The 22,430-nt window shown below is 39.1% G+C and overlaps 1 protein-coding gene across 1 annotated transcript; it reads right to left on the reverse strand.

Annotated features, from left to right (window-relative positions):
- Positions 1-1,176: 1,176 nt before the first annotated feature.
- ACMSD (aminocarboxymuconate semialdehyde decarboxylase) lies at positions 1,177-22,430 on the reverse strand. The gene is made up of 10 exons (XM_071562230.1): positions 22,222-22,430; positions 19,443-19,487; positions 16,291-16,387; positions 12,466-12,515; positions 10,945-11,181; positions 8,784-8,877; positions 7,366-7,461; positions 6,746-6,918; positions 2,134-2,232; positions 1,177-1,926 (listed from the first exon to the last, which is right to left on the reverse strand). The coding sequence occupies exons 1-10, from the start codon at positions 22,276-22,278 to the stop codon at positions 1,864-1,866; spliced, it is 1,011 nt and encodes a 336-aa protein (XP_071418331.1). The 5' UTR covers positions 22,279-22,430; the 3' UTR covers positions 1,177-1,863.

Consider the following 22,430-nt stretch of genomic DNA (forward strand, 5'->3'; position numbering starts at 1 on the left):
GCTATTTTCTAGGTCTTCTTTTCTTCTTACATAAAAAATATTCTAAACCAGTGACTTGCTGGTTACTTCAGCTGCTGGGGCTCACTAGTCTTTTATGAGTGTATTTGAAGGATCAAAACAGTAAAGAGTGGAAGAGCTCAGTGTTGTGGTTTAACAGCAGCTCAGCCCCATGTGGTGGGGCAGGAATTGTAGGGGAAAAGTGAGAAAACGTGTGGCTTGAGGTAAGGACAGTGTAACAGGTAAAGCAAAAGCTGTGCACAGAAGCAAAGCAAACCAAGGAATTCATTCCCCACTCCCCAGGGGTGGGGAGGTGCTCGGCCATGCCCAGGAAAGCCGGGCTCTGTCATGGGGGATGGGGACTAGGGAGGACAAACACCATCACTCCACACGTCCCCCCTTCTCCTGCTCCCACAGCTTGACATGCTAAGCATGATGCCATATGGTCTGGGATCCCCCTTGGGTCAGGTGGGATCAGCTGTTCCAGCTGTGTCCCAGCTCCCTGTGCACCCCCAGCCCCCTCACTGGAGCAGCAGAAAAGGCATTGGCTCTGTGTCCTCTCTTCTCAGCAGTAACGAAACATCCCCATGTTCCCGACACTTTCCAGCACCAATCCAGACCACAGCCCTGTCCCAGCTGCTGGGAAGGTAAATAACTCCACCCCAGCCCAAACTAGCACTCAAGGAAAACACCACTAACCTGCACAAACCACTGGGTTTTTTTGGTTTTTTTTTTTGGTGGGTTTGACACTAAAGAAGGACAGAGCCTTCTTTGCAGCCCCACAGAGGGTGGTATCAGCAGGAACTGCTCATGTTCCATGTCCCTCAGGTTCCGTTTGTGGCAGCAATGGCCAGAGCTGAAAACAACCTCTGCCTGCAGTGTTGTAAGCCTAACCAGCAGAATGGTGACACCACACGTAGCCAGCAGATGTTCCCACGAGAATAAAGACTCTAAGTGCTCATCTGCATTTTCCTGACTAATATAAAATCCTCTTGGGAGGAGGATGCCTGTGCACCCACTGGATAATAATGAAATCCCATTTCAATCAATATGCTATAGAGTAAGCCATCTTTCCATTCCTATATCAGGACTCAGACTACTTAGAGCACTAACACTTCAACATTTAAAGCACCCAACCTTTTAGGAAGTATTTTTTAAGGAACAGAACATTAAACCATATTGTTGGTGAACACTAGTATTTATTTTGACAGTGACAGTGACACACCAAGTATTACCCACACAAAATACATTATTTCTGCACCTACAACCACATTGTCCAAATCGTTTCTGGTGAATAAGTTGCCAGTGGTGTAGGTGGCAGCTAAAATATAGAGCTCCCCACAGAGACCTTTTTCCTCCTGTCACAACATTGACAAAGCAGCAGTGCACGCCCTTGCAGTGCCGAGCTGAGCATGGGGTGCTGCAATTCCCAGCAGTGCATAAGGGCAGGTGTTGCCTTTCATTGGGCAGCAACAGAGTTCTGTTTACACTCTGTTTTAAGACTCTTTCAAATTCTGTTTATTGGTCATAACAAAGACTGAAATGTAATGGGTACATCACTTTCTCAGTGCTCTCCTTACTGAGAATCAAGTCCTAATTAATCACATGGCATTGATTATAATTTGGAGATTCTTACTACAACTGCAAAAGGTGAAATCTCCCCTTTGTTATGAAAGCAGGGATTTCAGAATTGTTTAAAGACAATAGCTGTGCACAGTCATTTCCAGTACCCTTGCTTTTGTTTTGGAAATTACAGGAGACTGTTAGATTCTTGTCAAATTTATTTTTCACCTGCACAATTGCACATGCACATCCCAAAGGATTCAATCTAATTTCCAAAGTTTAGCCTCCTTAGGATCTTCATAATTATTCAAATTGTTTTCTGTTAAGACCCAAAAATTCCAGAGCATTTCCAGCCTTGAGTTTATCCTGTAAAAACAGAACACATATATATGTTTGTGCTTAACTCATGTTTAACTCAAATGCTTATACTGGTGCTTTCAAAGGAGCTGCTGCAAGGAGACCAAAGGGCTTTTCCAGGCTTTGCAGAAATCAGTGTACTACACTGATTTTCCAGTGTTTTGTGTCATGTCTCAAACCAGAGAGGGTCAAACACCTCTCATGTAAAGTTCATACCTTCAGTTTATGGTCAAAATCATCCATGGAATCAATCAGTTTTCCAGGTTCCAGCTCCCCAAGTGGAAAAGGATAATCTGTCCCCAGAATAACTTTGTCCTGGTAATAAGAAAAGTTGTACATTTTGTAGTAACAGGAGTAGCTGCATTTGCCTTCTGGAGTTTGTAATAAACCACAGGAAATTACATGTTTGTATTGGAGTGATTAATTATGAAAGCAAACATGAAGATAATAACTTCCATTAGGGAAAGAACAAAGCTTGAAAACAATGACTCAAGAGTTTATTGGGTGAATTTAGGTTTGGAAAAAATTGCAGGTCATTTGTTAATCGTTTTTGAAATGTAACAAATAGGCATCTATTGTTCTCCTGCACTGCTCACACCACTGCTGCCCAAAATACAGTGATTGATCTTGGTTAAGTGTTGCCATAATTAAATAGCCAATAAAGGACACACCAAATTCTTCCTTCTGATTTATGACTTACTGCATGCTCTGCACTCCTGTGTGCAGTCCAAAATGTATGTGGGACTATTTGACACATTGCTTTGAGAATCTCAGGAAGTTCTCCACCAAACTCAAGAAATATGCTTGGATTTGCATTTCTGAATTTGAAATTTTTGGCTACACACAAACAAATTTAAAATCACATATATGTGAGAAGAATGTGTAAGAAGAAAAATAAAAAGGAAGCAACATTACCTTTTGTGTGGTACTTTAAAAGGTCTAATAAGGGCAATGTGACACTACTTAAAACATGATACAATGTGGAATTACTACAAACACTGAAATTAATAAAAAATAATATTTTATGTAATTTAATTTAATTTAACTGATACTCAGCTTCAGATAACAAAACCTAAATCTAATAAATTTACAACATTTAATTTCTTTCTGGAAGTCTGTATCTTTTTTCAAATGTCATTGTCTTTGACTGGAACTGTATATTAACTGTGCCATTGGAACATATACCTGAGAATGTGAGTGACATGACATGGTTTGTTTCTGAAAGCAAATCTGTGAAAAGAAAATGGAATAAAAATCCATCTGCAACATTCCTGTTACCAGAGATGGAAAGGAAGAGGCACAGCCCCAACAGGCCCGTATTTTGTGGGCTCACTTTCCCCCTGCAATATTTCCCATTTTATCTGCCTTGCAGAGTGCATGCTACCAACTCTCTTGATTTTATTAAAAATCTCTTTCCCTTTAAGCTTCATCTCCTGAAGACATAAATATTTGAAAACCACAGCTTTCATTAAAAATATGTGATTTTAAAATATCTCATGAATTTGAAGTCAAGCTGATTAATTTGGGACACTTTTCATAATGTTTGAACTCTGTTACCAGTACTGAAATAGGGTGAAGAAAACATCATCCAGTTATTTTTTGAAATGTTTGGTGTTTATTTGTCAAATGCTTTTAAAAATATCTTTTAAAGCCCCAGTAGGTGTCACCCGAGAGTCTCTGGAGGAACCTCCACAAACTTATCCAAAATCCAAACAAGACACATTCTATTGTTCTGTCCTGTATCGATGCATTATAATTTATTATAGAAGACCTGCTATAAGATTAAGATAGGGGAATTTATACCCTCTGTCTAATAAATCAATTTCTGAGGGTAGATTAAACAAAATATATTTAGAAAATGTACTTTTAAGCATCTATTCTTTTATTTATAATATTCAATTAAATACCAAGACATTTTATTCAGATATGAAAAATAAATGTATGTCATCCCTAAAAAGCCCCAGCTAATAAACATGCCAGGTTTGTGTGAGAAAATCGATTTCTAAGTAAAGGAGAAGGAAACACAGAATTTGCCCAGCTATTTCCTAGCCTGGAGGAGAGGAGGCAGAATATCCACCATGAACCAACAAGAGATGTGTGGAAGGAGCCCCACAAAATGTGCAAAGAAACTGCCATGGAGCCTAATTCCATTAGAAACAAGTAAAATAAAACCCAGGAGAGTTTACTTGTCCAAAGATCTGCTAACAAACTGTTAGTATTGGAAAGTTCTCATTACATCAGTGGGTATTAACTCGGGTGCCATTTGCCACCTCTGTCAGAGGTGAAGTTTTAGGCACCACAGGGTTACTCACAAGATACTGGGACTCCAGCCCAATTCTGACTTCTTTCAAATTTTGTTACAAACCTCTATATACCAAATATATCATGGTCAACAGCTCAAGACCTTTCGCTATGCATTAGCTCTTGAATTTAACTGTAGCTCAGAGTAATCAAGTGGCTTTAATGTGTTTTGATAATAGATTTAAACATTTTACTGGGTGTGATGTGCATGTCCATTTTCCAGGACACACAAAGGCTTGTGGAGTAACAGTTCAGCACTGCCCTCTAGGACTTGCTTTTCTGAGAAATCTCCCCAAATCCAGACCACGTTCATCCAAAGTACACTTTTGTTCTACATGCAGTTATAGTACACAGGGATGAGTCTAGCTCTTGAATTTTAAATTGGCACTGCAAGGACACAAGATCACTCACTTATTTCTTTTTATCCATTTTAAAACGTTGGGAGACACGTTTTGCCATTGTTAGAAAGACCTTGGTGAATTACCAGCTGTGTGACTCAGCCTGGCTGGGACCCACAGATTCTTTCTCTGGTCTGAATCTACTCCGCTGAACTGGTGATGTCAAGAGGAAAGCAGGAGGGAAAGTGCATCAGGATGTCAATCCATTGCTGACTAATTTCACTTTGCTCTGTTTGAACTTGTGTAGCACTGCAAGTCTCAGAGCAGTTCTGCTTTAGAGTCAGCTTTGCTTCCCAAGGCTGCTCTAAACTATTGCTGTTGGGCCAAATCTGCTGTCTTTGCACTACACTTTGATTTTTCTACCTTGCATCCTCAGCAGCTACACATAAACTCTGGCCCTTAATCGTGATTCTTTGCAAATGGAATTTAGTTCTTGGAGGAGAGAGGGGCTATGGATTGTAATATGATAATCTAAAAGTCACTCAGCATTAGCCTCTCTGGTGTCTTGCTTATTTTGACAACAGACTTCTGAAGTTAAGTTTGTTAATGCAATCAATTTGCCCAGCATACTTCACAGAACATTTGTGCCCTCTTTAATTCTCCTCTGAGTACTTTGAGCTCAAGCAACTGACATCAGGTGGAACCTCAGTGCTGAAAAGTTATGAGTCAGATACCCAAAACATATATGCTCTTAACACTCAGGAGACCTTTCTTTCTCTTTTTCACAGCCTAAGGCATCTTATCCTTGAGAAAAAAAAAACATTCCTATCACGTTTTCAAACTTTTTAACCCTGAAGATTAAAAAGTTTGCCTCTCTTTCTGATGAAAGTTGATATTCTCACACAATACCCTTCCATGAGTCAAATGCTTAAAGAAACACCAAATATTGCAGCGCTTTCAGTGTTGGCAGGATAACACATATCACATGAATAAATTCTGGGCTAAAAGCAACGTGACTGAGTCTTGGGGATGACACTGTATGGTTTGAACTAGGACAGCTCTCCAGAGGGTAGCTGAGAGCTGTGCAGAAAGGGCATCAGCCTGCATGGAGATGTGCTCAGACACAGCTTTGGGTCCTGGGGGAACAGGCACTACCTGGCACCACAATGTATCCCTTGGCTTGGAGCTGATGAATATTAAAATCCAATGACAGTTGTGGTGAGTCACATACACTTCAGTTCATCCCTGTTTAGTTTTAGGTTGTTGGAGCCTATCCCATCTAAAGGAAGCAGAAATACACATTTCTGAGAATTTTGTCAGTGTAAAATTGCCACAGTCCTTCGCTCCCCCCATGAGGAGGTGAGTACAAATAAACTCAAATCCCTAACAAGGCTGGCTATGAAAAATGGGGACTGGCTTGACATGGTTCTGCAAAACCTTCTCCATGAGAGGCCCCATACTATGAGAACCTGGAAACTATTGTACAGGAAGCAGGACTACAGCTGTTGAGACAAGAAAGTCAGTGTGAGAGCTTGCATTTCTGTTCTTGACATCTGGTAGGTCCCTGCCTGCTGCTGCAGAAACTCCACGAGGTCCAGAGATCAAGATACAAACACAGATTTGTAGTGACCCATTGGAATTTGCTATGAATGGTGCCATCCTGAATCCCTTCCTGAGTATTGACTAATGAGAAAGGATTATTTGAATGTTTTTTTTTTATTTTTCTGTCCCATGCTGTACTTGATTTAAACAAGTTGTTAAACCACAAAGATTTCTTTACAAATAATGAAAATATTTTTGCAAACCCATGATGTTTAATATTCTGTCCAGAATCCTCACAAAAGCTTTCTTTATTATTTATCCTTTTTTTTTTCTGTCTATAACTTCCCAAGTGGAAATTCAATTGGAAAATAAAGCCATTTGAAAACAAGGCTCCCAAAGAAGCAGTCCCATCCTGAACAAGCTTACAGAAGGAACCAACTTCATGGAACTAAGGTTCACAGGGCATGATTTCCTACATTAAAACCACAACTTCAATAATTCTGTGTTAGTAAGAACATACCAACGTGGCAGAAGGCCATAATTCTACTGGGTGAAGGTGCTGTTTTCTTCCTGCTTCTCTTCTCCTCTTGCTGTTTCATAGAGAATTAAAGAATGACACACCCACTTCTGGAAGCATTAAAACTCACCTCTCCTATTACATTTGTCAGCAGCCTCAGTGCACCACGGTCATGGACCAGAGAGTCTGTGTAAAATGAGCCCAGGTATTTCCTTGGATCCACCTTGTTATCCATGGCACACAGGTCAGGGCGCACGTTGAAGCCGTGCGAGATTCGCCCCACTGTGTAGGGAAAAGCTCCACCTGCAGGGAGGAATTTGGAATAAAGCAGTTGAAAATAGGAGAGGAAAAAGCCAGTTTCACAAAAGAGCCACAAGTTTTACTGTCAGCTATCTAGAAACTGCTCTGCACCAGCAATTTTTTATTCCTTCCCCTCCTTTAGCTTTTTTCTCTATTTTCCTCACTTCTCCTCTACTGTGATGCCCAAATTCCTCCTGCTGATTCATTGTCCGTTCCCTTAAACCATCTCCCATCTCCCTTTCCTCCTGGTTTCCCTTAAAGGGTATTGTGACAGTTCAAACATTGGTGGAAACAGACTGGACACTGTCCATATAGGCAGCTACTCTGGCAGGTCTAGGGGAACAGAGCTCAGCTGGTGGCCGAACCTTTGATCCTGAGCTGGGACTCCAGAAAAAACAGCTGTAACATGCTTAGCTGAAGAACTGGAGTTTCACAGGGTACATCACTCACCTCCATGTGCAAAGCAAACTTTCAGCTTAGGAAATTTCTCAAAAATGCCTCCCATTATCATGGAGCAAATGGCCATGGTTGTTTCTGTGGGCATGCCTAAGAACAAAAACAGATTAATTGGGAAAGAGTTTTACTTTTTCAGTTTCCTATTTGAGTTTTAAGAGTTATCCTAACCTATCTCCATTAGCCTTGAGCCAACTGACAAAAATAACAGTTACAGGGCAGCTGCCATAGGTTATGCATTATGTCTATCAGAGAGACACAGAGCTGAACTTCAGTTAACTGAGAGGAAGACAGAGGACTGGAAGCTCAGATCTGAATTCTAAGTCCAGGTTTTACTCTGTGGCACTAGGACAGATGACAGGCAGGCTGGGTGTGTCCTGAAACACACAGTACAGGGGTTATTCCCATTACCCCAGCTCAAAGACAAGTCTGGAATATGCCAGCTTCTCACTTGGGCTTCTGGATTTCTTTCATGTGGAAAGGGAAGCAGATGTGTTGGTGGGTATTCCAGCAGAGATTTGGGGTTTAGTTATGACTTGATGCCCATTCCTACAGTTTTGAAACAACCTCTCTGCTACTGGCTGAGCTGGATGGGCAGTGTCAGGAGAATAGCAGCAATTTAGGTTCCTACAGCAGGCCTCACTTGCTGATTTTATCCAACATGTTTAGAATATCATGCCATTTAAACACCTACCTTCAGACATACAGCTTAAAATTAGGAAGTGAGTTCCCCTCATCTCTGGGGGAAACAATACCCACCCAACTCAAAGATGGTTTTCCATTAGTGTTTCACCATATGCTCAAATGCAAAGCCTTGTAGGTCTTTGTAGGAAAGTACTCTGTTCATACTTTGTTAAGCAGAATAACCCTCCTCCTGTTATTCAATGTTGTTCTGATTTACCATCAGATGGGGAAAAAACAGAAAATAGACAATGCCCTACATCCATGGACAACTTTCAAAGTACATGATCGTCCAGCTATAGGGGATGTAAATTTAGATTTATTTCCTCTCTGACTAACCTATTTCTAGAAAATAATGCAATAAATTCTAGGAAGTAATGTTTGTTTTTTTATTCTCCTTCATTTACTTCTGTTATTTTTTGAGGAGCTCATTTCTGAGACAATTCATTTTTTCTTAGTCATCTGCTCTTTGTACTTAAGGCAAAAGAGAATACTGAATTCTGTTGCTAGTCCACATAATTGTAATTCTAAGTATTTAAAAGTCAGACAAACTAAAACTGCTTAAAACCCCATGACTGCTGAATTTACACAATAGACTTAATCATACCACTTGATTAAAGAAAAGTTTGATAGAAACCTCATTTTTTCTCTGTGCTAGTACTTTACTTTGCAGCAATCTGCTGGGCATAATCCAGTTCATAACTTTAGGTTAAGCAAAGTAAATACACACTTGCCTATTAGCCAGGGAAACCAATATTTGGACATCCTCCCATCTAACTGCATGTCCCAGGGATGCACAAAGAGACAGCAGTTCAATTTTTCAGCAGCCTGCAGAAAGAAGAAAAAGCCTAAATATTGACTAATTATACCAAAATGCATCTTAGTTCTTAATCATGTTAAAATTACCTGCAAAACTGTACTGAACTGTAGTACTAGTAATGAAAATTGGCCCACAAGTAAGAACTATAAGCAATAGTTGCCTGTATTTACTCCTCTGGGCCATATCCTGAAGTCCTGACTAAGTTCCCAGGTTCTTTCAGTGACCACAGGCTGGAAATACAGATGATAATATTGTTTTAGGAAGCCAAGTGTTCCTCAGATCAATCCAGTACAAAAATGATTTTCCAGCCATATTTGTCAGCCATCCTGAAGAATAAAACTCAGTTCAAGCAGAAATTCCTTTGGTTTCAATTAAACATATGAGGATGGATTCTCATAATGTTTTATGGAACCATTTTAGGATGGTTTTGCAGAATTGTTCCAGCTGCATTTGGGAATTTTCATTGAGTTCCACTACATTGTCCCCTTTGACCTTTTGCCTGGCTTTAAAAAAGTTAAAAATATTCCTAATCCACCCTGAGTTCAAAATATGGCTTATTCTGATCAAGAATCCATCTCCATGCAATTATACTAATTTTTCCAAAGTTATTGACATCTTAGGAAAGGAAAACAGAAGAACAATGATTGATGCTGATTCTGACTAATTTAACTATTTGCTAAAATTTAAATATATAGTCATCAGAGTCACTCATATGCTTAACCAGGATTTAACAGCTTCGTTTTGTCAGATGTATTTCTGGACCTCCTCTTGTTGCTAAGGAGATTATCACACATTTGAAAAAAATTGGTTTTGTTTACCCACATATGCATAAATAAAGTTACAACTTTTGGATCGTGGGGAGTAGTTGCCATCTACATTTGTAAACTAAAAATAGCAATTCAACTACTGTCTTGGTGGATTGACAGAGTTCATTGTCAAATATGGCCTAATTTCCCAATCTGTATTATCCAGGGATGTTTCTAAAAATGATAGAGGTTGCTTCCTACATGTGTGGAACATAAGCTGAAGAATGTACAGTATAAGGGAGAGATCCCAGTACCAGAGGGGGATCTCAGGACCAGGGACATGGAGTTACTGAAGGAAAGCAAAGGTGATGAAGGGACTGAGCATCTCCCCTGTAAGGATGTGCTAAGCAGGGTGTTGGAACCGATGCCTGCAGAGGCCCCTCCCAACCTCAGCCACGCTGTGATTCCATGGGCACCTCTGAGAGCAGGAGCTGGGAACTGCCTGTACATGGCCATAAAAACAAATAGTTCGGGGCCTGCACCAACAGCATTCTGGGATAAATGGACCATCCTGAAAAATAACCTCTGTGGCTCAGTTTCAAGCTGACAGCTCGAATAACTTGAGAAACAGATGCAGAATGTACACTGATTAAAGCTGTAATTCAGACAAATGCCCATCCTCATCTCGACCTCAGGCTATTTAAGAAATTCAGTCTAAAAATTCATTTTATAATCAATGCATTGTTTGGAACTTTTGGCCCTATTTCCATAATTCTGTGTGGTACTTTGGCTCTTTAGGCATCTCTGATGATCTCGGGGAGTTTTATCAATTATTTCAATAGGATTGGATACAGTAACTTGAACCCAAATGCAAACAGTGCAGAAATGCTTTATTTGATCCTGAACTTTCCACAGAATCACAGACTATTCTGAGTTGGAAGGGACCCACAAGGACCATCAAGTCCAGCTCTTAAGTTAATGGCCCATACAGGGGATTGAACCCATGAGCTTGACATTATTACAACAAAGTTTTAACCAACTGAGCTAATCTCAGGGTCCAAATCCTTACAAATCAAGATGGCAACTCTACTAAGAACTCATATAATAAAAAAATTGCTACTCATTATTATAAAATATGTTTCAGAATGTTTTATGTTGTATTGTTGTCATTCTACCCTAAAATGAATTATCATATACAATTAAATCTGAGAGTCTCTTATCACTGAGCAGATCAGAAGGTTCAAACAATGACTGAATGTGCTCTGAGACATTTTTAGACAGAATTCCATATTGCAGAATCCCCCCAAAGAAGGACAGAGAGTTACTCACAGCGTAAACCTCGTGCAGCTCTGGGGCATTCAGGTCCCACTGGTTGACGTGGGATCCGATCTGCACTCCAGGGAATCCCAGCTCCTGCACACAGCGCTGCATCTCCGCCACTGCCAGGGCTGGGGCTTGCAGGGGTAACGTGCCCAGGCCCACAAACCTCTTGGGGTACTTCTTCACTGTAGCAGCCAAGTCATTATTTAATATCTGGGCTAGATCTAAAGTATCCTGAGGTTTGGCCTGGTATTAAGCAGAATAGTACATTAAAATATAGTTCTCAAATGTTATCTCCTTTGGAAGATATGGATAAATGTCACTGCAACCAACTGAGAGACAGGGCTTGAACCTACATTTGCTTTACGGTTCTGAGTGGCTGGAAACCTGCAGGACTAAATTCTGCCTGGCTTTAAAACCTCTGGGTGCAGTTCTGCTTCTTGTCTTGAATATTTTATCAGCTGCTGTTGCCTTTACTGCTCAGGATGAGTGCAGTAAAGCCCAGGCTGCTGATGCACTGAAGAGTCTGGTCTTTTGCATAAACCAGTCCCCTGTTTCTGTTTATCCCAATGCAAAAACCTCAGTATGTAGTTTTTAAATGTAGAAATGAATATTTACTCTCCTATTACTGGAGCTGAAGAAATCAAAATAAGAAATGTGAGATTCTGCAGCATGAGAATTCGACAGAAAACTTGAGGAAGCTTCTCCAACATTTAGAAGGAGGTAACAGAATTCTAATAAGGGAAGTGCAATATCCATACATCAATCTCCATCTCCCCCAACCCTCAATATATATTTAATGGAAAACATTCCCTTAGACACCAGAGTAAAATTTTAAAGAGATGTTACCCAACAAGAAATTCTGAAGATTGCTGATACTACTTATCTGTAGGCTTAACACAACAGTTTTAATGTAATATCTGTTTATATATAACATCTTGACCAGCACATATCACTGAATAGTCAAACTGAGAATGTATTTAGAACATCCTTTTGCAATGATTTATCTTCTCAGCTTGTTTTTATATCTATGAAACATTTAATTTCACCATGCAAGAAACATATTAGCTTAAATTTGCTGCTGAATGCTAAGATTCAAGTATTCCAGGTCAGTGTGAGTCTCGTGCCACACTTAAAAGAAAGTGGGACAAGACCACAAATACGTATTTTATCTGTTTGGGTTTTTTTCATGAGGAAATACTGTTGATGTCTGACTTCCATGGAGCCCATACACACATGTCTGATTCATGGGGTCTAAATCCCTTCCCTCCTCTCCCAGCTGCCCCCAGAAGGGATCCAGCTGCTGCCTCACTCTGTCCCCTGGGCGTGCTCTGCCTGGAGCTCTGCCAGGGCACCTGCTGGCCCTTCTCACACCTGCACTGCTCTCTGGCCTTTCCTTTCTCACAGCACAACACTTCCCTTTTGCTTCACTTATCCAATTTATAGGAAGATGCATTTATATTTTATAATGCATTATATTTAAAACTTTTTCTACATATGAATGACAAAAAAATGATAGTAGGAACCTACCCAGTAGCTGAACATTACAGGGACTGTGGAAAGGACTTGGACTGTGACCCCTGAGTAAGAAAAAGCAGTTATTAGTGTTTCCTTTTAAATTTATTTTTGTTAGTGTTAAAATGTTAAAAATAAGAAAACATTTCCATTTGAGAGGCAGAAGGTAAAAGCCTTAATGATAAGAAAGACTGATTTAAATCACATGGATAGATTTTTTTAGAAATTAAGGATCACAGTAATAAATCTTGCAGTGTATCTGTTTATTAGGATTTGAACATCTTTTGTAAGTAGAAAGAAAAAGAACATTTTCATACTCATACTTTATCTTTTTGAAATTAAGTGTTTTGATTTTAGAAGAATTTAGTATGCATGTGTACAATCAATTAAAATAGCAATTTAATGTTACTCTCACATAAATGAATGCGATGTTACACCAACAGAATAGAGTAACTTCAGTTTACTTTGGGGTCACTTTTGTTATATCTATTTAATAAATAATTGAATTAGCTCAAAGATGCACCACATTATGTTAACAACGGTTGGCAAACAATGTTTACTAAGGGTTCCTCAAAGCTAAATTGTCTTGGGTTTCATGGATCCTGTGTCTGGACTACTGAGGTTGTAAGTGTGAGAAAATCTGCCTGTTTTCAGGAATAACTTTGAGGTTTGCAATAACAATTTGTTTCTGTTCAAACACAAATCTATACCATAAAGGGGTGCGTGACAGGTTAGAGGAATGAAAACAACAAACCCAGCAGCCAAATAACAAAAGAAACAATAGATAATAATTAGGACTTCACTAAATAGTTACATGCAAAACTTTATTCTTTTTTCTTCTTCTTCTTCTTTTTATTTTTTTTTTAATCTTAGGTCTGATTGTAATATTTATGAGCATATTCTGACATGCTTTAAAACAATTAACGTGGTTGTTAGTAATGAAACCACTAAAGAAAAGATGACAGAAGAAAACCTGGGAGATTTTCTTCTGAGACAGTGACCTTGTCAAAGTACTCAAACGTTTGACAAAGTGATGCTCAGGATGTTAAGGAGGAAACAAGATGGGAAGCTGCTCAGGTTCTTACAAGATCTGGTTAATATAATGTCCAGCACCAGGTTTGGGGTCAAGGATTAGGTCTGCAGAGTTACTGAAGTACAGCCCAAGTTGTGTCATCCACCAATATGGACACTTGATTAGGATGTTTGAGAACATCCATCATGTTTTCCACAATAACCATCCTGGGTTCAACTCATTTTTACACTTCTGAGCAAATTTAACATAAAACCCAAAGGTAGATTTCCCAGCCAGAGAATCCTGGGTGGTGACTTTAGGAACAAGTAGAATCAGCACAGAAAACCCTCTACTTTATACCCTTTTCAGAAGGTTTAAAAAGGCAAAAAATAACAAGAAAAGGCGGTTAGAATGATAAGTTTTCTCTCACAAAATATGTCACAGAATTTGTGTCACAGAACTGTGATGTTAATTACCTTTACAGCTTGTTTTATACAATTCCCTGGACAGCTTGTTTTATTGAGTGGATCAAGACACACGTGTGCACACCAATTAGACCCAGGACACAAGATTAGCAGAACTAATTGAGTCTCTTTGGTCCTTTGGATCCCATTTCTTATCATTGGCAAGATTTCTTGGGCAATGCACAAAGAAAACCTTTTAGAAGCCAAGCTGTATGTTATTTCTCTGAGTTAATAATACCATACAGTGACTGATTCTAGTTTTGTTCCACTGGGAGATTCTTTGCATCTTTGTCCCAAAATTATGCCAAGTTTGGAGGTCAAATTTTTGGGCATAATCCATCTCCATCTGTCTTACAGAAAATGGCCTTTAAGTAGCTACAACTTTCTAAATCAAAAAGGAGTAAATGTGGCCCATAGTTTTTATCATTAGCTGAGCAGTAAAAATGAAAAACATCAAGGCCTTTTATTTTTTTCCCCACTGAACTGGCAGGTGCCTGGATCTCTGGAGTTCTGTCATAAAAAGGGACATTTTTAGGGCACAAGTCACCAGATGGTGCTGTAACACACAGGTTTAGATTTTTTTTTTTAACCAAACACTGTTCAGTTTGAGGAGAAATATTGTGGTGTTGGTTTTATGATACATTTTCTATTCTGGAGAGCTGTTGCAGAAATTTGAAAAAAAAAATTGCTCCTGTGATTTCCCTTTGCCTACAGCAAATCTGTGGGGCAGAACTGTTTTGGGGAAACTTGCCTTTAGTGTTGAGGGAAATATCAGAAAGGGAAAGATGCCCAAAGGCTATTTGTGATCCACATTGTAGCTGAATGACTTGGTAAGCTCCAAAATCCCTGAGCTAACTCAGAGGAAGATTACAGTCTAGTCAAGGCATGATTCTCTGTTACAAGGCAGCAAATTTCAGAGTGTGCAAAGACATTCTGGCATTCCCATTACTTGTCTAATGGTTGGAGTTTGAAATACCTGCTTTTCCAGGGGGAAGATGAAGTAGGTGCAAATGATCTAAATTGTGTTTACATGAATTGCCTCATGAACAGCCCCTGAGTTCCCAAACTGGCCTGGGTTGTGTGCACCAAACCTCCCTAAGGAGAATGACTCGGCATATCTCCTAACACAGAATCACAAAATCCTTTGGGTTGGAAAGACCTCTGAGATCATCAACTCCAACCATTAATCCAGCAGTGCCAAACCCACTACTAACCCATGTCCCCAACTGCCACATCTGCCTTTCTTTTAAATCCCTCCCGGAATGGTGACTCCACCACTGCCCTGGGCAGCTCTGCCAGTGCCTGGCAACTCTTTTGGTGAAGAGATTTGTTTCCTAATATCCAATATAAACCTCCCCTGGTGCAGCTTGAGGCCATTTCTTCTCCTATTGCTTGTTATCTGAGAGAAGTGACCAACTCTGCTTGGCTACAACCTCCTTTCAGGGAGTTGTGGAGCATGACAAGCTCTGAGAGAAGAAAATAATAATCATAAAGATGCTTCTTAAAAAATACCTGCTCTTGAAAGTAATTCAGGTGTTTATTCCTTATAAACAGTTGGATAAGATATTCAGTTTGTGTCTACTGGGAAATGGATGTAGGAATTATTCAGGTCTCAATCTAAGAAAAAAAAAATCTTAGTAACATCATAATATGTCTCTCACAGAAGTAATTTTGGATCACAGTGTTAATAAGAAGTAGCAAAAATAACTGATTAGACAAAATCCCTTCCCTTATCTGCAGTCTCCATCTTACATTCATGATTTAGTGTTGTGAATGCAACTGGATGGAAAACAAAGCTGAGAATTTGGCATCTGGTTAAGTTTCTTTCACAATCAGGAAAACTCTCTTCCCTGAGACAGCAATTGTACCAGTTCTGTAGGCTCAGAGTCCTCTAACAAAAACACAGAGTGAAGTTGCAATGTCTAAACAGAAAGAATATACTAGAAAAGGAAAAAAACATACAAGAAATCCTGTGAGGAGATAGAGTATTTTTAACATTTGGAACAAAAATGAAAGGGCTTCCTGCTTTATGTGAATTAATGCTGTACCTGGAACGTGTGTTGCTTTTTGAAGTCCACAATCAGCCATACTTGCTCATGTCAATGAGCTCCTTACTGCCTTAACATCCTTCCAAAAACAATGAGTCCATGTGGGGACTGAAAATGAGGGAAGTTATGGGAACATGTCGCATCTGAATATAAAGCATAAAAGTTTTCACTGACTTTGAACAGATTTAAAGCAATGAATCAATATGCTAAACCTTATAATTTTCCTGCTCTTACTGAGAACTTTCAGATGCACTGACAGGGAAGTTGCAGTTTTTCTACATGAGACACAATGATTTCAGTTCCTTCATGGAGGTACCTGACAGGTCCATCTCTTTAATCCGCACTTCTGGATCCCAGCAGTTCTCTTGAATTACTCTAAACACCTTTCCATCCTTCATCATCTTTGCCTGTCCCTGTGAAATGACATTTCCATCCATTATAAATGTGACAAAGTAGTTTGTGCTAATTTATAGTTGCTTGAGTATATTGTGCTCCCTACAGAAATTCAGGGACAGAATGTTGTTCTTTTATTTTTATGCAGTAGGTATTTTTAAACAAATACTATTTTAAAAATAGACATTAATAAAACAGGCATTTATAGTCAGATTTAATTCTTCATAATTAAAAAAATCCCCTTATTTTTGCAATGTATATCACTCTATGTGTGTGTGTGTGTGTGTGTGGCTTGGCTTCGCGAACAAAGATTTGGGCAGGGCTGTCCCCACGTGGGTGTGCCCTTCCAGCCTGCGCAGTGGATTTTAGGTGAGGCTCAGCGTGCGCAGAACTGGCCCCACCGTTTCAGTCCTGAGGTTCATCTGCCACGGCTGAGCGAGCTTGGACAGTGCCAGTGAAGTCCTCAGGACTAGAACCTACAGCACCTGGCATTTCCTGGGAGGTCTCCCATCCAAGTACTAATCCGGGTCTGACCCTGTTTAGCTTCCGAGATCTGACGGGATCGGATGTCAGGGAGGCATTTAACTGCCCTATATCACTCTATATTTACGTGGAAAAGACACCATTTATGTGGAAAAGATACCAGGTATCTTAATCCAAGTTTATCCTCAAACCAAATTTTGACCTCAGAATAATGCTCTAATTAAATCTGTGCTAGATTTTCCCTTTGGGTGTGTATGTGTTCTTTTAAAGTCAATAGTATCACAATGATTCCAGAAACTACAGAAATAACTCTGCAACTCAGCTACTTTCAGTCCAGTTGTTTCATATCTCCAATGATAATGAGACAAAAGGAGAGCTATTATGTTGTCTTCAGATTATGTTTCTCCTCGGGCGAAAAAAAAAGAATTATTCAAGAATTTGTACTCAGGAAAAAAATCCCAAACAAAACTTTATCACAGCATAAAACCACGACCTGAATTAGTGTAACTTTCCCACATGCCGCCAATTGCCAAATGTGCAAAGTTCGAAATATTATCACAGTCATGAAATTTAATGCAGTTCCTGTAGGCACATGGAAACGTTTTAAACTTCACTTTAAACTTCATGCTATGGACATGTACAGACAGACACATCAGGATTTCTTTGGCTCCCACAAATCAATGGGACACAACTCATCAATACTTGCAAGCCCTGAGGATCTGCTGGCAGGGATAAGTTCGAGGAAGGCAATTCTCTCTCTCCAAAGACCGTTTTATTTTTCCTCACAAAATCAGCCTTATTTAGGATCCTGCCTATTTTTCTAAAGAAAAACGCCTGTTAAGTCAGAATATTTGATAGTAGAACACTCAGCCAGAGTCTGTTCCCTTCTTCTGAGAAGTCAGACTGTTCTTAACCTTGAATTTGTTATTAACTTCACACATCATTCACAAATATACTGCTCTAATGAGTAGTTCAAAGCTCTTCTCAACTAATCTAACTGTGCTGCCTTCACAGACTGTCCAGTTACTTCTTGGCTGTACCACAGGCTGTGAAAAGCACTTGAAATATGACAACTGCATAGTCCTGATTCTCCAGTAAAGCACTTCAGGTTCTTGTAAAATTGGTTTTCCAACCTATCCGAAAGGTTTCCTCCAGCTACACACTCCAATACATTAAAAAAAGTTTAGTGCATTGCTGCAGGTTGTCTAATAAACAAAAATATTTGGGGTGTGAGAAAAATAGTAGAACTGAGCATTGCATCACAGATGAATAGATTGCATGGACTTTACAATCCTATTCTATTCTACACTATCTCATTCTAGACATTATCTGATAATTAATGTTTTAATTAATTTATTTGGAAATTAGGAGAGAGATTTAATAATTAAGTCCAACAGGCTGATTTGGTTCAGCAAACTACATTTAAAATTATCCTGTCACCAAACTACTCAGTCACATCCCAAATTGCCTTTCTTTAAACATGAATGCAATTCTTTTCTTCCAGTTTGACTCTGGTGATTCTTCATAGAATATGAGAAGCCTTTGCTTTTGTTTTAATCTTAAGAATTAATGAAAATTGTTAAATTATCTCCAGCTTCACATATCTGAACAGGATTTTGCCATGCCCTGGTTTTCATGCAGAATATTCAGGCAGAAATAGGATAGACAATTCTCTGCAGAGGGTATCAGGCTATTATTGACTTGCCATGAAGTTCCTCTGCAAACTATTTTTAGCACAGAATTTCAGCAGCAGACCTGTAACAAACAGCTAAGCTGCTAAAAATGTGCCCAAGCCTTCTGTCCTTCCTGCAGCTACACCAGACTCAGGATCTGTGGATTGTTCATCCTCACTTTGGTGCCTTGTGCCCTCCTGTGCCTGCTGCACCCAGGCCTGAAATCTCAGCAGAGTATTTGTTTGCTCCAGTTCTTGGTTGCAGACGTTTGTTCCCATTGCAGTAATGCAGCTCAGATGAGGCTTTGCAAAGTTAGTTAGAGTGAATACTGGGGAAAAGGTGAAGGGAAATCGGGCCCAGCCTGCCCCTTACTTGCCAATAAACCTCACGCTCCCACTTTTGTGTGGAACAGTCTCCAAATCCATGGGTTGTTCTTACTGTTCTATTTGTTCTCCTTCTCATGAGGTTACAGAAATTACTCTTCCTCCTTCTCTCAGAAGCAAACACACTTTCACATCTGAGTTTTTAAACTTTTATTAAAATACCAATTCCTTTTGGTTCTGATTCTCACATCAGTGACTGCATTTAACTATAAATAAATTGACATGTAACCTGCTTTAGGCTGACCTATTGAAAACAGTTTTTCAGAGCTATGCATTCCAAGTGTTACAATGAGGTGATTATGAAAGATGGATACTGGTTCATACAGGAGATTGTGATTTAATCTCTCAAGCCAGAAGTTCTACTGAGGTCTATTAGGACTTGGACTGATACTACTCCACAGAAGACAGAGCTCTAGAGAAACCTGTATCAGGAACAGAGCCAATATTACTGCTCTTTCATTTCTTAATAGATTTATTGTGAGTTTGTATTCCTGAGGACAACACAAGATGAGCTTAGAGCACCAAACAGCCCAAACCTTGCAGTGATGATCCAGCTGGACCCATCCACCATATCCATATCTCTGTGGAAGAAAGAAGAAAAAGACAGTGCTAGTTAGCACTCTGCAATAATAATAATAACAACAACAACAACAATAATATTGCAATTCTTTCAATCCAGCAGTACCCCATTCAGGAGAAAGACTTACACATATGCTCAGTTTAACTGGACTGGACTAATGTTGTTTGTGCCCGAAATTTTAACTCCCAGTTCAACAACATTTTTAAACAACAGATTTCAAACATGCTTGAAGTTGCTTACTCTCTTGAGGTTCTAACTAGAATTATTTTAACACAGAAAAAATTAAATTAAGCCTTTGCCAGTGTGAAAATTGAGCTGACAACTTTCCAATCTGTGATGAGTTAATCATTAGCACAGAGATTCATCGATTTCACTTTTCAGCTTCCATGATTCAGCACAGGACTGAAGGTCAGCCTCTGGACTATTAATATTTAAACAGTCAGGAGAAGCTGAAAAGGAGAAGCTTAGATGCTCATTGATTCTTCCAGAGAGATTCAAAATTGTTCATGCAAAAAAGCAAAACCTACCTAAGATGCTGATTTCCTTTTACTATAATAAATTATCAGATGAGAAAGAAATAAAATCTTCAAATACCAGATTGAAAACAATGCTCAGAGCTCCCACTTTTTCCATAAAAAAAAAGTTAAAAGGAAACTCAGTAAAAGCAGGCATTTCTTTCAGTGAAGTGTAGACAATTTGGATGCAACCCTGAATTTCCTGTGGTGTCAAATCATCCCTGAATGCCAGCATGAGCTTCCCTGGTGCAGGTGTGCAGAGCCAGGCCCGACTTCAGCCAGACAGAGGTGCTGCTGACTAAGCCTGGGGAGGAATTAATATATAAAAATACTGAAATTTGGGGAAATTTAATGACTGACAACCAATGAGAACTTCCAACTAGCCCCGTGCTAATTGCAATTTTAAGCTGTGTGGAGAATAAGACCCTTGAAGGTGCTGAAGCAGCACATGAGCAATAGAGAAACTCACTGCTCTGGTTTTGAACTTATTTTCTTCTTTCTACCCTGAAGGTTCTAGTTGGATGCACTGAAAGTCCTTATTTCATTTTTATATGAATTTTTGCACTTTTGTTAGGTTCTTAAGTGGTTAAATATGTATCCTGACAAGGGAATTTTCTGGGTTGAAGGCTCAGTTTTTATAAAGCCGGAAAGAAGAGAGAGAAGTTTAGCACCAAATAAATGTGTGCATGTCAGGGTGGCCCCATGAACGAGATGGGGAGATCTGTGTTAATGGCCTGAATTGTCAGGGGGCTCCAGGGATTGCTGGGAGTTTTCTGCTCTGGGCCCATTAATAAACCATTGAGTTGCTCAGAACAGGGGAACACAAACCAGCAGGTGGAAATGAAATTTTAAATATTTGGTAGTTGCCTCTTTATCTGTGTTTTAAGAAATGCAACACTGGCCTACAGTGTCTTACAGTAGTGAGTTCAGTCTTTGTGTATATCTTTGAAGATCAAGGGATTCTTGGGGTAATTTTATCTCAGTGAATTTACTGTCCCTTTTAAATTCTGTACAGAAAAAAAAAATTAAAAAATCTTGTAAAATCACATAAAGTCAGAATAAAGGAATTTTATAGCTGTTTTTATAAAGTTACTGCACAAAGAAAACAGAATCTGAAACAAGTGAGATTGACCTGTCTTTGTGGTCTGTATATTTAAACTCCTGTCCATTTAAAACAGACATAATTGTTCTAGAGCATCTGTCCTCTCACCTGCATTACTGACTGAACATGTGTTTTACACCAGGAGCTCTTATTATTACAAACAGGAGGTTCAAAGAGATGTTTATAAAGACCTTCCTAGATAAACAAGGAAACAAACATTCCTTTCCAGGAGGTTTTATGCATAATGATGTGATTTTTCTGTACTAATGAAGTAATAATCCTGTGTAAGTTTTTAATGCCAGATTTTCTCAGGACTTTTTTTTTTTCTAAAATGATGTTTACATTTTCCAGCTACTCTCTGTCTACTATTGGCTGATATTGGACCATCATGTTTAAAACAGCAGAAACACAGAGCTAATAGATATGAAACCCTTTCAGATTTGTTACACTAAATGACACTTTCCATTCTCAAATACATTTCCCAGGCTCATGAAAATATGAATGACAAGAAAAATTTATGTATAACAACAACAATGCAAATAACAAAAATAAAATAAAACAATAACAACGTCATCAACAACAATAGTAATAACAATAACTGGAGAAGAACAGATATTAGTAACATTATCATCATCAATTAACTGTACTTAGAGTGACCCCACTCCTTTTGAAGCCAATGACTTTCATACCTATGGGTATAAGATGTGAATGACTTTTGTCTTAGTTAACATTAATCTTGTCTTACACCTGTTAGTTATTTCATTTAAAACAAATACAAGTACTATTTGGGAACAGAACAGCTCTATTTTTATCCAGCAAGTGAAGTTTACACCTCATCAATTGACAATTTTACTTCAAAAAACCCAAGGAAAACTGTTAGAATTGCTTCAGACTAAATAAAAAGTGGGGAACAGAGCCCAGGTTGACATCCCTTTCTTACTGGGACTCTCGCTTTGCAAAGTAATGAAATAAACATATTTTACAACTGAAAAAAATTAAATCGAACAAAAACATAGAGATATTGCCACAGAACCCTTAATTCCTTTTTCTTTCAAAAATCACACAGGTAGAAATGGTTGCTGATCACATAAGGCATTGAATATCCAAACCCTTATTACCTTTCTCAGGTCAGGCCATTCCTTGGGGAGGATGTGGCTGTGAATATCAATTTTCATTTTTGAAGTGCCACAGGAGGAATTCTCCTCCAGTGACTGTTTCCCGTGTCAGTGCTGTCCCTGCTCCCAGGTTATTCCCTCTGGCTGCTGCTCCCATCCACCTGCTGCCTTATCAGCCAGGCTGGCACAGGGGCCAACCAGGAGCCCGGAAT

This window comes from Pithys albifrons, chromosome 8, assembly GCF_047495875.1.
Source record: "Pithys albifrons albifrons isolate INPA30051 chromosome 8, PitAlb_v1, whole genome shotgun sequence".
NCBI lineage: Eukaryota > Metazoa > Chordata > Aves > Passeriformes > Thamnophilidae > Pithys > Pithys albifrons.

Bases quoted from the DNA above. Each gene is read 5' to 3' on its own strand.
- ACMSD (XM_071562230.1), bottom strand. From the start codon at position 22,278: ATGAAAATTGATATTCACAGCCACATCCTCCCCAAGGAATGGCCTGAC. The intron at 8,878-10,944 runs GTGAGTAACTCT...TTCTTTCTGCAG, and splicing joins AGCTGCACGAGGTTTACGCT to GCTGCTGAAAAATTGAACTG. The intron at 2,233-6,745 runs GTGAGTTTTAAT...TCTTATTACCAG, and splicing joins TGACAAATGTAATAGGAGAG to GACAAAGTTATTCTGGGGAC.